This window comes from Procambarus clarkii, chromosome 19, assembly GCF_040958095.1.
Source record: "Procambarus clarkii isolate CNS0578487 chromosome 19, FALCON_Pclarkii_2.0, whole genome shotgun sequence".
Classification (NCBI taxonomy): Eukaryota; Metazoa; Arthropoda; class Malacostraca; order Decapoda; family Cambaridae; genus Procambarus; species Procambarus clarkii.
In genome coordinates this window covers 12,383,015-12,397,736 of record NC_091168.1, presented here as the reverse complement: position 1 = coordinate 12,397,736, position 14,722 = coordinate 12,383,015, and the positions used below count along the sequence as shown (strand labels likewise).

At 43.4% G+C, this 14,722-nt stretch overlaps 1 protein-coding gene across 3 annotated transcripts in view; it reads right to left on the bottom strand.

Annotated features, from left to right (window-relative positions):
- Nucleotides 1-6,021: 6,021 nt before the first annotated feature.
- LOC123757631 (zinc finger CCHC domain-containing protein 8) overlaps nt 6,022-14,722 on the bottom strand; it is a 124,585-nt gene continuing 115,884 nt past the window's right edge. For all 3 annotated transcript variants that reach the window (XM_069326942.1, XM_069326940.1, XM_069326941.1), the window contains one exon: nt 6,022-6,713. In XM_069326942.1, the coding sequence (XP_069183043.1) occupies nt 6,207-6,713 (507 nt within the window). In that variant the 3' untranslated portion in view covers nt 6,022-6,206. The remainder of the gene's footprint in view (nt 6,714-14,722) is intronic.

The window sequence follows — 14,722 nt, the reverse complement described above, 5'->3', positions numbered from 1 at the left end:
TGTGGCAACATCTGCATGATTTGTCACGTTGGTAAGGGTGGCCACTATGCTCTTTGGGCATTATACCGGCTTAGTTGAACAGTTAGGGTGAACAAAACATGTATATACTTATATATAACGTCTGTATATAGGGTAATAACACCACAAATAGTATTGTTGGGGGTGAAATTTTAGTGCGTCTTACCTTGAATGTGTGAGGGAGGCAGCCGCCAGCTGACTGTGTGTAGCGACGTCTCTTAGTGCCTGAACTATGTCAACTTAGTTGTACAGTTGTGGTGAACAAAGTATGCAGATATATATATATCTGCATGTTTTGTTCACAAGTATCTGCATGTTTTGTTCACCACAACTGTACATCTAAGTTGACATAGTTAGTTCAGGCACTAAGGCTGGGGGTTCTACCATATAGTCCGGATGATCGAGTGGAGACAGTATAAGTATCTACATGTTTTGTTCACCATAACTGTACATCTAAGTTTGTATGGTGAGTGGCAGTGGCAGCCAGTGGCAGCCCGCCACTGGCTGCCACTCCCTCCCTCACCTCACCTGACTCGCCACCATTCTCCTCCCACTATACTGTTTTTGCTTTTATTCACTATATACAGACGTTATATATAAGTAACGTCTGTATATAGTGAATAAAAGCAAAAACAGTATTGTGGAGGAGAATGAGAGTGAGTCAGGTGAGGTGAGGGAGGGAGGAAGTAGCAGCCAGTAGCGGGCTGCCACTGCCACCAAGCATGCCAACTTAGTGGTTTGTTATGGTGAACACAAATGTAGATACTTATATATAACGTCTGTATATTGTGAATAAAAGCAAAAAGTATGGTGGGAGGAGAATGTGGGCGAGTGAGGTGTTGAGGGATTGAGTGGCAGCGAGTGGCTGACTGGTGTGTGGCGGTCACTCCTCGTTGCTTTTTTACTCACAATATCAACTTAGTGGTTCGTTATGGTGAACAAAACATGCAGATACTTATATATAACCTGTGTATATGGTGTAATAACCAACAAAGTATTTGTTCACTGTTTGATGAACATAATTGAATCAACAATATGCACACCATATTTTTGAGTACAATGATGATTCACTCATTTTATTATATAAATATATCACACTACACACTATTGAATAATATTACAGCAAAAAAACTACTTAAAATCAATCAGAGACATTGAAATAATTAGGTAATTATCTCTTTGTGGCAACTCCTGCCTGACAGCTGGGAGCAACAGACCATCTGGGATGCACACCGAGTCAGCACCTGTTTTTGGCCAGACTTTCCCCACTCTATAGCGGGCAATATATGCCACTTACGATTTTTTTCCTGTGATCAGAGAACACAAATTAATAGGTTTAGAAGAAAGTTTTTTTTTTTTTTTTTTTTTTTTTTTTTTGTATGCGCCTGTGGGTGACAAATACTAAATAGCCCGGTGCCACACAAGGGTTAACCCTCAAACCGCTAGGGTTCCAAATGGATTTAACACCCACAGGCGCAACAAAAAAAAATTCCAAAAATTTCTTTCGTCTAATAGAAGTGTTCATTTTTTTCTCTGATCACCGAAAAAATAACAAAAAAGTCGTAGGTGGCATATTTTAGCCGCAATAGGGTAGGGAAGTGTGGCAAAAAAAAGGGGCGTTGACAGAGCCTTTGCCAGACGAGGTCTACTCCGCTCGAGCTGTCAGGCGGCAGTTGCCACAAATATATTATTACCTAATTATTTCAATGTTTCACATGGATTTTTTCTTAGTTTTTTTGCAGTAATATTATTCAAGAGAGTGAATTGTGATATAATTAAATAATAAAATGTGTGAACCATCACTCTACTCAAAATTATGGTGTGCATATTAGTGATTCAATTATTATGTTCATAAAACAAACAAATAGTTTTGCTGTTATTACACTATATACACAGGTTATATATAAGTATCTGCATGTTTTGCTCACCATAACGAACCACTAAGTTGGTATTGTGAGTCAAAATGCAACGAGGAGTGACCGCCACACACCAGCCAGCCACTCGCTGCCACTCACTCCCTCCCTCAACACCTCACTCGCCCTCATTCTCCTCCCACAATACTGTTTTTGCATTTATTCACTATACACAGACGTTATATACAAGTATTTACATGTTTTGTTCACCATAACTGTACATCTAAGTTTGTATGGTGAGTAAAGGCACAAAGATGTAGCTATTCACACAGTCAGCTGATCAGCGGCCGCCCTCAAGGCCAGACGCACTAATATTTCTCCTCCAACAATATTGTTTGTGGTGTTATTATGCTATATACACACATTATATGTAAGTATCTACCAGTTTTATTCACCATACCTGTACAAATAAGCTGGTATGGTGCCCAAAGACCATAGTGGCCATCAGTAAACAACATGACAAGTCGTGCAGACGATGCTCCTCCCTCACCAAAATGGCGGCTCCCAACCTCCTACTCTTGCTGTTATTATACTCTATACACACGTTATATATAAGTATCTACATTTGAGTTCACCATAGCGAACCACTAAGCTGGTATGGTGAGTGCAGTCAATAAAAGGTGGTCACACACACTCAGAAGACGATGCCATCACCCTCCCTCCCACAGCATTACTCCTCCCTCCATGGAGCACAGCGCTAAATATCACCACAATCCTGCTATTATCAGAATCCTGGTCAGTTTTATCAGTCAGGGGTCTTCTGTAATACTATCATCGCTAAATAATAGCAGTATCATTTATATTATGGCATTTGTAGGCGATGCTGTGGTCACAAGCTGAACAGCGGTGCTGTGAGCTCGTGCTGTGTGCACCAGGCTTGGTGGCTTGCTCATTACTGAAGCTCTTACACCCAAGAATGTTGGCCTGGATTTTTTTCTAGGTGGCATCTGGGAACTATCGGTCGTGGCTGTACTATAGCTGCCCCTATCCCAGGCGGGGTGTTTAAATTTTAGCAATAGACACGAAATCATATATATATGATTTGCGCGGTTTTGGTTTTGTCACTGAAATCATATATATATGATTTGTGCAGTTTAACCCTTAAAGTGCGCATCACTTCATATGAAGTGTAAATCGTTTTACCAGTCAACTGCGCTTCACTTCATATGAAGTGTATGGGTACCGCGCACGATTTGAATGGCCCGCGGTGTAGCTGGGGGTCCCATACGCTGCCCAGGGGCTCTAGTAAACAGCGGCCATTTTGAAAAAAAATCCAGCTCACGCTCCGATGGCATGGGAGGCCTCAGTTTAGCGAGAGTCACCATGGCGAGCGCACGGTCAAACGCCCCACGGGCACGCACCACTCAGTCCCTCACCCCAGAGCAAATAGCCCACGAATTATTCTCTGAAGGTGAAGAAAGTGTGTTTGACGATTCAGACAACGATGAGGATTATACACAGTTGTCGGGAGATAGTAGCAGCAGCAGTGAAAGTGAGAATGACCGCCATGCCATGGCGAGGCCTATACGCTCTCCCATGCCTCCTCGCCCATTTTCTACCCCAATTCTACCACGACCTCACAGTTCCTGTGGATATTTTCTGTTTGAGGGTGACGAGTCAGAGGGAGGTGACTCCTTTTCTGGGTTTAGTGACTCAGATCAAAGTTTTATTGAGCCTGTGGCTGGTACCAGTGGTGTAACTGGGCGAGAAATTGTCGCGTCAGCAGCATCTCGCCCAGCCAAGCGCCACCGCATGGCACCACATGAGGGACCAAGACCCTCGTGTTCACGTGCACCCACCTCACGTGCACGTAGCCGCCGTGCTTCTCGCAGACGGTATTCAGCTCCTGGTCGCCGGTATGCATCGCTTCCTCGCCGTCTTTCCTCTGCATCTCGCAGGACGCCTGGTGTACTTGAGTGGAGTGATGGTGACGATTTTATTCCTAATATTCCTCACTTTGACGATAAAGATGTAGGGATTACAAACCTTTTCCCTAATCAAGGTGAGGACATGGCTGAGATGGAATATTTTACAGCATTCTATGATGAACCACTCATGGAATACATTGTACACCAAACGAACCTGCATGCTGCTTACCTGATTGAGAGGGAAATCACAGAATTTTCACGACTGCAGCGTTGGAAAAATACCACAGTGGCGGAAATGTATGTGTTTTTGGCACTCTGTTTGTTGATGAAGCACTGTCACAAACATGCAATAAATGACTATTGGAGCAAGGACAAGACAATACCAACACCTTTATTCGGGAAATATATGTCACGAGACAGGTTTCAGATACTCCTCAGGTGTCTACATTTTGGAAGTGTTCAGGACCGAACACCTGATGATAGACTGTGGCGAGTGAGGCACTACATGAACGATGTTATTGGAAAATTCAGAGATTTTTACGTACCAGCACAGAAGCTGGTGGTTGATGAATCTCTCATACTTTTCAAGGGACGTGTTCCATTCAAACAGTACATTCCCTCAAAACGAAACCGATTTGGCCTGAAATTTTTGGTTCTTTGTGATTGTGAGACAGGATACGTGTTACACATGATTCTGTACTCGGCTAGTGATGTAGACATTCCCGGTAACGACGAACATGGATTCTCGGGGAGTGTAGTGAAGACCATCATGGCTCCGTGGATGAACAAGGGACACATTTTATACACAGATAATTACTATACAAGTCCCTTGCTAGCTCGGTTCTTGCTAGAAAATAGAACCGGATTGGTTGGTACAGTAAATCCACAACAAAGGGAAATGCCTGTGTTTGACAACGACATTGCAGTTGGTGAGTGTCAGAGAAGGAAAAGTGATAACATTCTGTCAGTTCGGTGGAAAGACAAAAGAGAGGTGAACTTGTTGACAACAATTCATGATGGAACAATGGTGAACAGTGGGAAAGTGAGCCATAAAACAAACGCACCACTATATAAGCCAGACTGTGTTTTAGACTATAATATCAACATGCAGTTGATTGATAAATCAGACATGATGATTGGCACTGCAGAGTGTGTGCGGAAGACATGTAGGTGGACGAAAAAAGTGTTCTTCCATCTTGTGGACATGAGCATGCTGAACTGTTTCAACATGTACCTTGTGAGAACTGGACGTAAGCCCACTTTCCGTGACTTTGTATTTGATGCTGCAATACAGTTATTAGGAAAGTTTGCAAAAGATGTCCCAGGTATTCAGCGGCCCATCATAAACCCACTGTTGCAGCATGCTGGTACTCCACGCCTCGCTCACACTGAAGGCTTCCTAGCACACAAACTTAAGTATTTGCCACCTGGTGTGAAGCGTGCAATAGCCCAACGTGATTGCTTGGTGTGTAAAACAACGACACGTAGAGACAAGAAACGGAAGCTTGTGCAAACATGGTGTGAAACGTGTGGTATCCCATTATGTGCTGTCGACTGCTTCAATGACTACCACAGTCTAGAAATCTTCTAAGTGTGCTTCAAAGTGTGTATAGCGTGTGCGAGTGTGTAAATATGTAAACATATAAGCAGAACATATAATATAATAGACTGTAATGACATATTATATTGCCGTAATTGAAAACATTTGTGTGCGCCTGTGTATACTCAAATATGTAACAATTATTGATACAAAATATGTTCAAACAGTATTTGAAACACAATTAGTGAAAAAAAATTAGATAAAATGCGCTTAGACATTGTAAATAAATAGCGCGAAAATATATTTGTGGCAACTCTGGCTGTTTGAGGACCGCGCGCAACACCTTCCGGGCGTGTACTGCATGAGCGAACATGCAGATTGTGACGTCATCGCAGAGCTTCTCGGCTCTATTGCAACAAAAGTAAGTACAATAGAATTTATTTTTTATTTTTCCCGTGATCAGTGAACAGAACTTAACAGATTAGCAAAAAAAAAAAAATTTTTTTTTTTTTCAAAATGACATGCGCCTGTGTGGATAGCAGGATATTAGACCCCGAGCATGTTAAGGGTTAAGGGTTAACTGCTGATATCTGCCATGTATTACCTTAAAGAAAATTTTAATTTGTTTAGTTAAAATTCTTTCTGCTATTCTGTTGTATTTTCAGCTGTTCTATCCACCATGTAATTATCATCACTTTCTTGTTTTTTCTTTTTTTTCAATTTATGCTTTTGATCTCAATTAGTATTAAGTTTTAGTTTAATTTTTTTTCCCACACCTTGCCTGAAATGCTGTGTGTATTAGTAGCTTTAGGCATTGTATGTACTAGCTCTATCTATTAATCCGACATTATGTTTGTAATTTTCAATTTATGTACCTTTACCTGAATAAATATCTTGCCTAGATAGAACCAAGTCCATAATAACTTTTGGGTATTTGGAAAAGAATGTATTATCTAGGGTGGACAGAACAGCAGAAGAGATGAAAGTCATTGAGAAAATAGTAGGCTTAGGAGAAAGCCTCATATCAAATGAAAATATCAGTGATTTTAGGAGGATAGGAAAATGTGCAAAAAGACAAGAATTGCCCCTAAGGGTGACTGTTCCAAAAATGGTGATTACCTCAGTAACTGGTGGCAGCATCATCAACCTACATACTGTGCAATACATGATAAACAGTAAATATTTAACAAACTTACCATCAACATCCATTTCTGCTCCAGCAGCAATACTTGCATTAAGGCTTTTACTCCTCATCTCGGAGCCCTTAAGTTTCTTTTTTTTATATGCTTCAGCCTTGTTCATGTTCATGAACCTCAAAAATTCTGTTCTTTGATGGCAATGTTGCATTGGTGGAAAATTGTACTGCTGCCCTTCCTACAAGATTAAATATTTAGTATTAGAGACAGCACAAGTATTTTTGAGAACAAATTAATAAGAAAAGCCCAAACCAATCTAAATAGATAAGTAATTATCAAAAGACACCAAGCCGGGAAGGCGATGTAGCACCATCAAAGGTGCGGAATAATCAGAGGGCGCTATATATCACCAAGGATGCCAATACAAGAACAGAAACGCACAAGACGAACGATATCAAAAGTACCCGACTCACCAAAAATTCTATCAAGGGACAAGTGACTGCGAGGGACGGTCGGAAAGCAAGACACACGCTCGTCCTGAAAGTCAGGACATTCAACAAGGATATGCATGACTAAGAGGGACAATGCAGTTTGGACAATAAGGACCAAGGTGGCACTCCATTAAGTGACTGAGTTAAGTGTGTATGGCCAATATGCAACCTTGCCAGAGCCGTTTCTCACCGTCGGTTACGGTGGTAGGAGGAAAGCCATGGGGACACACTACTCTTAACACTTTCGCGCTCTGGGCACACGACCTCCCCACTATCCCAGGGTGGGTTTGGGCATTCCACGAGAGCGTGCAGTAATTCTGAAAAGTGAATACTCTTTTCAACTTTGACACCTTAAGTCTCGTCCTAAGATATTCAATTTGGTATCAATGTATTAGCAATAGAATTCTCTAGAGGAGTAAATGCATATAAACTCCAAAAGCCTGGCTTACCACCCGCAGCAAACAGAGAAAGTGCGAGCGAGTAACCCAGGAGAGCACAAAAGCGATAAAATGTATCCACTCAATTTAACAGCCTCTTTTATACCAATCTGCCGGTAATAACGACCGGTTTGAGAGACCGGTATATGGTCCCTCATATACCGATCTGGCGGTCGATATTACCGAAGGTCGGTATCGAGTTTGTTTTGGCATCGGCGGCCCCTCACATGGCAACAGGCCACCGACCTCCAAGGCATTGAGGGAGAGATGGGAGGCAGTGATTGATGGAGGAAGGCATTGAGGGGAAGAGGCAGGGAGAGGGTTAGTGTTGAGGGAGGCAGGGAGAATAGTGGTGTTGGGGGAGGCAGGGAGAGGGGTGGTGTTGAGGTAGGCAGGGAGAGGGGTGGTGTTGAGGGAGGCAGGGAGAGGGGTGGTGTTGAGGGAGGCAGGGAGAGAGGTGGTGTTGAGGGAGGCAGGAAGAGAGGTGGTGTTGAGGGAGGCAGGGAGAGGGGTGGTGTTGAGGGAGGCAGGGAGAGGGGTGGTGTTGAGGGAGGCAGGGAGAGGGGTGGTGTTGAGGGAGGCAGGGAGAGGGATGGTGTTGAGGGAGGCAGGGAGAGGGGTGGTGGTGAGGGAGGTAGGGAGAGGGGTGGTGGTGAGGGAGGCAGGGAGAGGGTGGTGTTGATGGAGGCAGGGAGAGGGGTGGTGTTGAGGCAGGCGGAGGGCAGAATTACTGACCAAGGCGATGGTGCCAAACCCCTCACCCATACTGTACTAAAATTTTTAGTCTTAGTTGTAAAATATTTATGCCAAAATGTTAATTTTCGTATATAACTATACATTATTATTCATTAACATGTTTTATAGTTTCCTATTTATTAATTAAACAAATATAGTTTTATTTATGAATTATGCACAGTTGGCATCTGCGAACAGGCGTTGACAGATGTCCGGGTAGCCAGGTCTCGACCCTGTTATAGTAGCTCCCTCGACCCCATTAGTAGCTCCTTCCCCCATAGCCTGCTGTTCTCATGTTATGAGGAATGCAGTGAGGGAGGGATGGAAGACATTGGGGGAGGGGACGGAAGACATTTGGAGGGAGGGGACGGAAGACATTTGGAGGGAGGGGACGGAAGACATTTGGAGGGAGGGGACGGAAGACATTTGGAGGGAGGGAGGTGTTTGGTTAATATGGTTCACCTGTTGTGTGGTCCACTTGTTATACAGCATATCCTACGTGAATGTTACTTGAAAAATTACCGACATCTTAACTTCGGAAATAACGACCAGGGTACAGCCCCATATAGGCCATTAAATTGAGTGGATACTGTGGATATATAGTGGATATAGTGGATATGTGGATAGAGTGGATATATCTTCCCTTTGGTCACCTCAATTTTCGTCCTAGGTCTTTCATTTTGGAATCAATGGGATCACTATAGAATTCTCTAGAGGAATGCATATAAAATAAAAAACCTAGTCACGCTCCACCCGCCGACAAGTTGAAGACGGGCCAAGTGCTATCCGCGAGGGAGAGCCCAGAAGCCCACCCACTACACCCCCAATTCCCACCCAGAAATGTTTAGTATATTTTCTGGTTGCTAACATCAATTTTCATGTTACAGCGCTCATTTTGGTATGAAATTTTTTCTAATAGAATGCTTTAGATGGATACATGCATATAAGGCCAAATTGAAGAACAATATTGCAAATACAATACAATAAAGTATAAACAACAATATAAACTACTGTAACCACTCGATTATTCGGGATTCGAACATCCGGAAAAAGCCCTTATACGGCCAAAGTCGTGATCGGATAAAGTTCTCAAAATCCGGCCAAAATGGCCATGGGAGCCGGATAAAAGTGGGTTTAGCCAGATAAAAAATCGGAGCCGGTTAACTTGCTGCCGATGTTACACTATCCGGACAGTCAGCCGGATAATCATTGAATTGTCCGGATATGAAAGCCATGGGGCGGGCTGTACCATATTAATCCTGTCTGGCTGTGGCTGGCTGGCTCGAGGAGCATGGTGGAGGAGGGGGTGGGGTGGGTGGGTGTTGTCGGGAGGGTGGGAGGGGGAGCGTCAGGAGGGACCACCTGGGTACAGGAATTACCATTAATTTAGAATAATTCATCATTGTCAAAAACAAATGAAATACTAGTAATTATGTAATAACAAATATATAAGTTTCCTAAAAACAATGTGCACAGGCTGAAGTAACTTAAAAATATTGTGAGTCGTTTTCCTCCTGGCGGTCTACGTAACGTGCTATAGCTGCCCCAAGTGGACCGGTCCAACACTGGTCAACCCATGTGCTCCCCTCCTTCGTGTTATACCACAGTGCTGCGCCATTAGTGAAATATCTTTTTACACAAGTTTTTTATTTTCATAGTAACTTTGAACATTTTTGGCCAAGACTATGTCTGGTAGCAGCATCAATCGTTCTGGCGGTGTTAAGAGGAAGAAGGTTGTCCTAACAATTAAAGACAAGTTACGTGTTATACACCTCAAACAGTCAGGTGTCACAGGCAAGCCAAATGCCTTCAACAAGCGAGGCATCACAGGCAAGCCAAGCGTCTTCAACAAGTGAGGTGCAAGCAAGCACCTTTAACAAGTGAGGCATCACAGGCAAGCCAAGCGCCTTCAACCAGTGAGGCTTCAGCAGCTGGTAGTCAAAACTAACTTTCCTTAATGAACTGTACAGTAATTTTAAGTGTTAATTTTAGTGTTGTGTTAGTATAGGTTACGTAAATTGTTAACTTCGAGATGTGTGTGGCATCAATCAAGAAGACGAACACCAACAAGGTAAGTTGAGGTTTCTAGTTGAATATTTAATAATTATATGTGGCAAGACAATTTAAATTATGTTGTTTGTAGTATAAAAATAGTTGGAAATGGTCACTTTTGGACTCAGAGGTGAAAAAGTACCATTATCCGGAACACGTGAATATCCGGCTGCGGGTCCTTCCCATATAGTCCGGATAATCGAGTGCAGACGGTATATAAAAAACAAACTTTTTGTACTTACCAATTCAGTGCTGTTTGTAGAGCATGACATGGGTTGAACATTAGTTTTATCCACTCCACCTGCAGCAGGAAAACATTTCCTGAAGGGTCAACCCATGTTTTTTATAGGTGGAATGGATGGTGGGCAAGCATTACTGCTTATCAGTCCCACCCAGGCACCCGCCTGAGTACCACATCCCCTATCAAAGGCGGCGCATGGCGCTTTGGCGCGCAGTTTAAAATCAGTTCCCAAAGATTGGATAAAAACCAGATTTTTTTTAAATATTTTTCTTTAGACAGTACGAGAGAGGAATGTAAAGAGAATAGCATGCACCTATCCACTCCCCCAAGAAGTATGGGACAAAACCTTAAGGGGGCGTCTGGTTATTATAATGAAAGTTGTTCAATGTCAACCAATATTATTTTTCTAGTTGTATATGAAAAGTGCTTAAATTGTCCCAAGTTTCAGTACTGCAGCGTAAATAGAAAGGGAGTTTTTTTTTTTTTTTTTTTTTTTTTTTTTGAACGTTTTTTACACATTTTCAAGTCCACACTTCAGAACACACGTTTCAGATAAAATTATTCTGTGACACTTTTCTGACACATTAGCATATAATAAAGGATTTGGGGATTTAGAATTTCCAAAACATCTTTAGTTTTCCTAATACAAATGTTCAAAGTTCCCCAAATTTTTTTTGCAAATATGGCATGTTTATTGCTATTATAAAATCAATAAATGAACTTAGAGAAAAATGAAAGCCCCCCAATGTAGAGACATGCCCTCCACATATACTGTGTAAGTTTCATGTAAATTGAATAAAAAAAGAATGAGTTTTGTAAACGTTTGTGTCAATTGAAAAAAAAACAGAAATGAATAAAGTCTAAGGTTCTAAAATCTGTGGCTGGGGTTGACATCAACCAATTTTCTCCAAAATTGGCATCCTTACAGATAGGCTTACGTACAGTCAGGTGTGTAAGTTTGATGCAAATCGCCCCCAAAAAAAAGAAAAAAAAAAATATTTAAAAAAGAAAAAGAAAAAAAAAATCCTTTTTTTTTTTTTTTTCCTTAAAATTTTTTTCCAATTAAACTAATAATAATATTTGTTTAATATATGCTATTGTGATAGCAAAGAGTTGTAGTTATGATTTCAGTTGACACTTGATTGATAATCGATTTTGACCATTTTTGCATAATTTTCACAACTACTTCAATATTTTTTTTCTCCCTTCCTATTTATGCTACAATGCTGAAACTTGGACCAGATGAAACACTTTTCATATAGAACTTGTCAAAAAAGTTTGATTGAAATCGAATGAGTTTTCATTTTTGCATTTTTGGACCCAGATGCCAACCAGACGCCCCCTTAAGGAGGTTAAGGGCCTTACAGCATTCAACTCGAAGGTAAGAGGTACTGTATGGGGCGACCAAGACAAACGAGTGTCAAAGATTAACCCCAAAAGCTTAGCGAAATCTTAGTACACAAGGGGATGACCATAAAGCAACAAAAAGGGACGAAGAACGACACACTTACAAGCAAAAGTCATAGCACAAGTCTTACTTGTAGAGAACTAGAAACCCTGATCGGTGGTCCAAGACGACACGGCATCAATCACAAGTTGAAGCCACTGTTGAAGGAGAGGCGAATCATCATCTCAACAGCAAAGGGCAAGATCGTCGACATAAAGAGCGGAGAAGATGCCAGAAAGGATGGAGGAAAGACCATTGAGGGCAACCAGAAAAAGAGTAGTGCTCAGAACTCTACCTTGGAATACAACTTCATATTACCAAAAAGAGGCAGAGAGAGTGGCACCTAGCCTCACTCTAAAGGAACGACGAGAGAGGAAGCTTTGGAGGAAGAGAGGGAGAGTGCCACGAAGGCCAAAAGAACAAAGTTGGGGCAGAATATGGTATCTCCAGGTGGAGTCTTAAGCCTTTTCCAGGTCAAAAAGGACAGCAACACTGGAGGTCTACGCAGAAAAAGCAGTACGAACACAGACCTCTAAGTTCACCAGGATATCTGTTGTGCTGCGGCACTTGGAAAAACCAAATTGAGAAGGAGGTGGTGATAGTGTTCCAAGAATCACAGCAGATGAACACCAACTGTTCTTTCAAAGAGTTTGCAGACAACTTGTGAGGGTAATAGGGCAGAAGTCCTTAGGGATGTTCCTAGAGACCCCGGTTTCCAAAGGGAGTAAAACTGCATTGAGCCAGTCCTCAGCGACTGACGACGACTCCCAGACCTGGTTATACAGACTCAGTAAGTACCGAGACGTGCATAGAGGGAGATGGCAAAGCATCTCATAATGAATATCATCTGAGCCCACCGCCGTAGAACAGCAGAGGGCCATAGCAGACTGAAGTTCACAGAGAGAGAAGGGATCATTATAGGAAAGTCTGAGATGGGTTCGGAAATCTAAAGGATGACATTCAAGAACAGGCTTATCAAGAAGGAAAGACTGAGGAAGATGAGAACCAGAACTAACAGTCGAAAAGTGGGAACCCAGTTTGGTCGCGACCTGCACTGGGTCTGCCACAAGAGCACCACGGAGGTGAAGGACTGGCGAGACATCGGAAACGAACTTACCCACTATCTAGCGGATTTTCTTCCAGATCTGCGGCAGAGGAGTATCGGATGTAATTGTGGAAACACAAGATTTCCAACTCTCACGTTTAGCTGTACGGATGGTCCTACGGGCCACTGCATTTGCCTTCCGAAACAAAAGAAAAGAATCAGCCATCTGCGGCGTAGGCGATTCTTCCAGGCTGCATGTTTACAGCAGACGGCCCAAGCACAGTCCGCATTCCTCCAGGGAGCACACTTCACCGTGCTCCGGGAGGTAGAGCGAGGAATAGAACAGAGGGCAGTGTCGAAGACAGTGTCATGGAAAAGGAGGAGGGCGTGAAACAGAGGCAGAATGGAGAGGTCGGAGAGAGTAGAACGGAGGGTGATCAAGATCAAGACAGGAAAGGGTGCAAGTTCGAGAGTCCACATGAGTGGGGGTAACCAGTATTCAGAAGAGACGGGGGAGAGAACGAATGGTACGAGAAGGCGGCCTCGGGTGTCTTTCGGAACATCACCTCAGAGGGTATGTTGACAGTTGAAATCACCCAACAGAAGCACAGGCTCTGGCAAGATGTCCAGTAGATGCTCAAGATCAGGAAGAGAAAGCGGGACATTTGGGGGAAGATAAATGGAACAAACCGTATACCATTTACTCACAAAGACACGAGCAGCAAAACATTGGATAGGCGATGGAACAAGTAGGGGGATGAAGGGAATATCAGTACGAATCAAGAGAGCAGTAGAGTTATGGGTCCCAGCAAAAGCTGGGAGGAGGGGGGAAGAAGAGAAAGGAATGACCAGGACAAGCACCAAGCATCGGCTCCTGGAGACATACACAAAGGGGTGAAAACTGTGTAATCAGAAGCTGGAGTTCATGGAAGTTGGCATAAAATCCACGAATATTCCATTGAAGAATTGACATTATCAAAAAGAGACAGGACAGCAACAGAGAACAATGAAGAAACAAAGGTAAAAAAGAACAGAGCATGTTAAATAAGCTCAGGATCAGGGTCAGCGAAGTCAGGGTTAGGGGGCTTGGGTAAATTGAGTACGGAAGGGAGCGGGAGGACAGACTAGAGGCGGACGGGCAGGGTTCGGAGGAGGAGGAGGAGGACACAACTGAGACAACCTCCTCCTCCTCCTGGTTGGGGCAGAAGCTGGGGAGCGCATCTCAGCAAGGGCAGCAACCGAGAAGGAATCGGGAGCTAAAGAAACCTCCATAGCAGGGACGGGGCCCGATCACCAAAATGAGAGGGGACGGAGCGATAGAGTCAGAGGTGGGGGGGGTGAGGAAGAGAGCAATGCCTTCTTACCCACCAGGGAGGAGAAAGGAGAGGAGCCAGGCTTATGTTTCTGACTCAAAGAGACAGGTGTTCCAGCAACAACGTACTAGGTGACAGACTCAATTGTCTCAACAGAAGAAGAAAGGGAGTGAACAACATGAAGATTGTTGGGAGGATGATGGACAACAGCCTGGACAGGCAGGTGACATGGAGGGCCAAGAGACTGGGGAGAGGGATGGGAAGGAGAATTGGAGAGAGATGGCGAAAGAAGACACAGGAGACATGACAGACTGGGTAGGAAGAAGGGGAAACTCCAGATGAAGAACCAGAAGAGGAACCCTTCGGGACAGAACGTAAAGGAATAGGGGAAGGAGGCGGTGGGCGTGTCTGGGTCCAAGGGGCCTAGAAACAGTTGTGAGACTGAGGAAGGTGGGAAAGATGAGGAGAGGAAGAACGCAACACGCG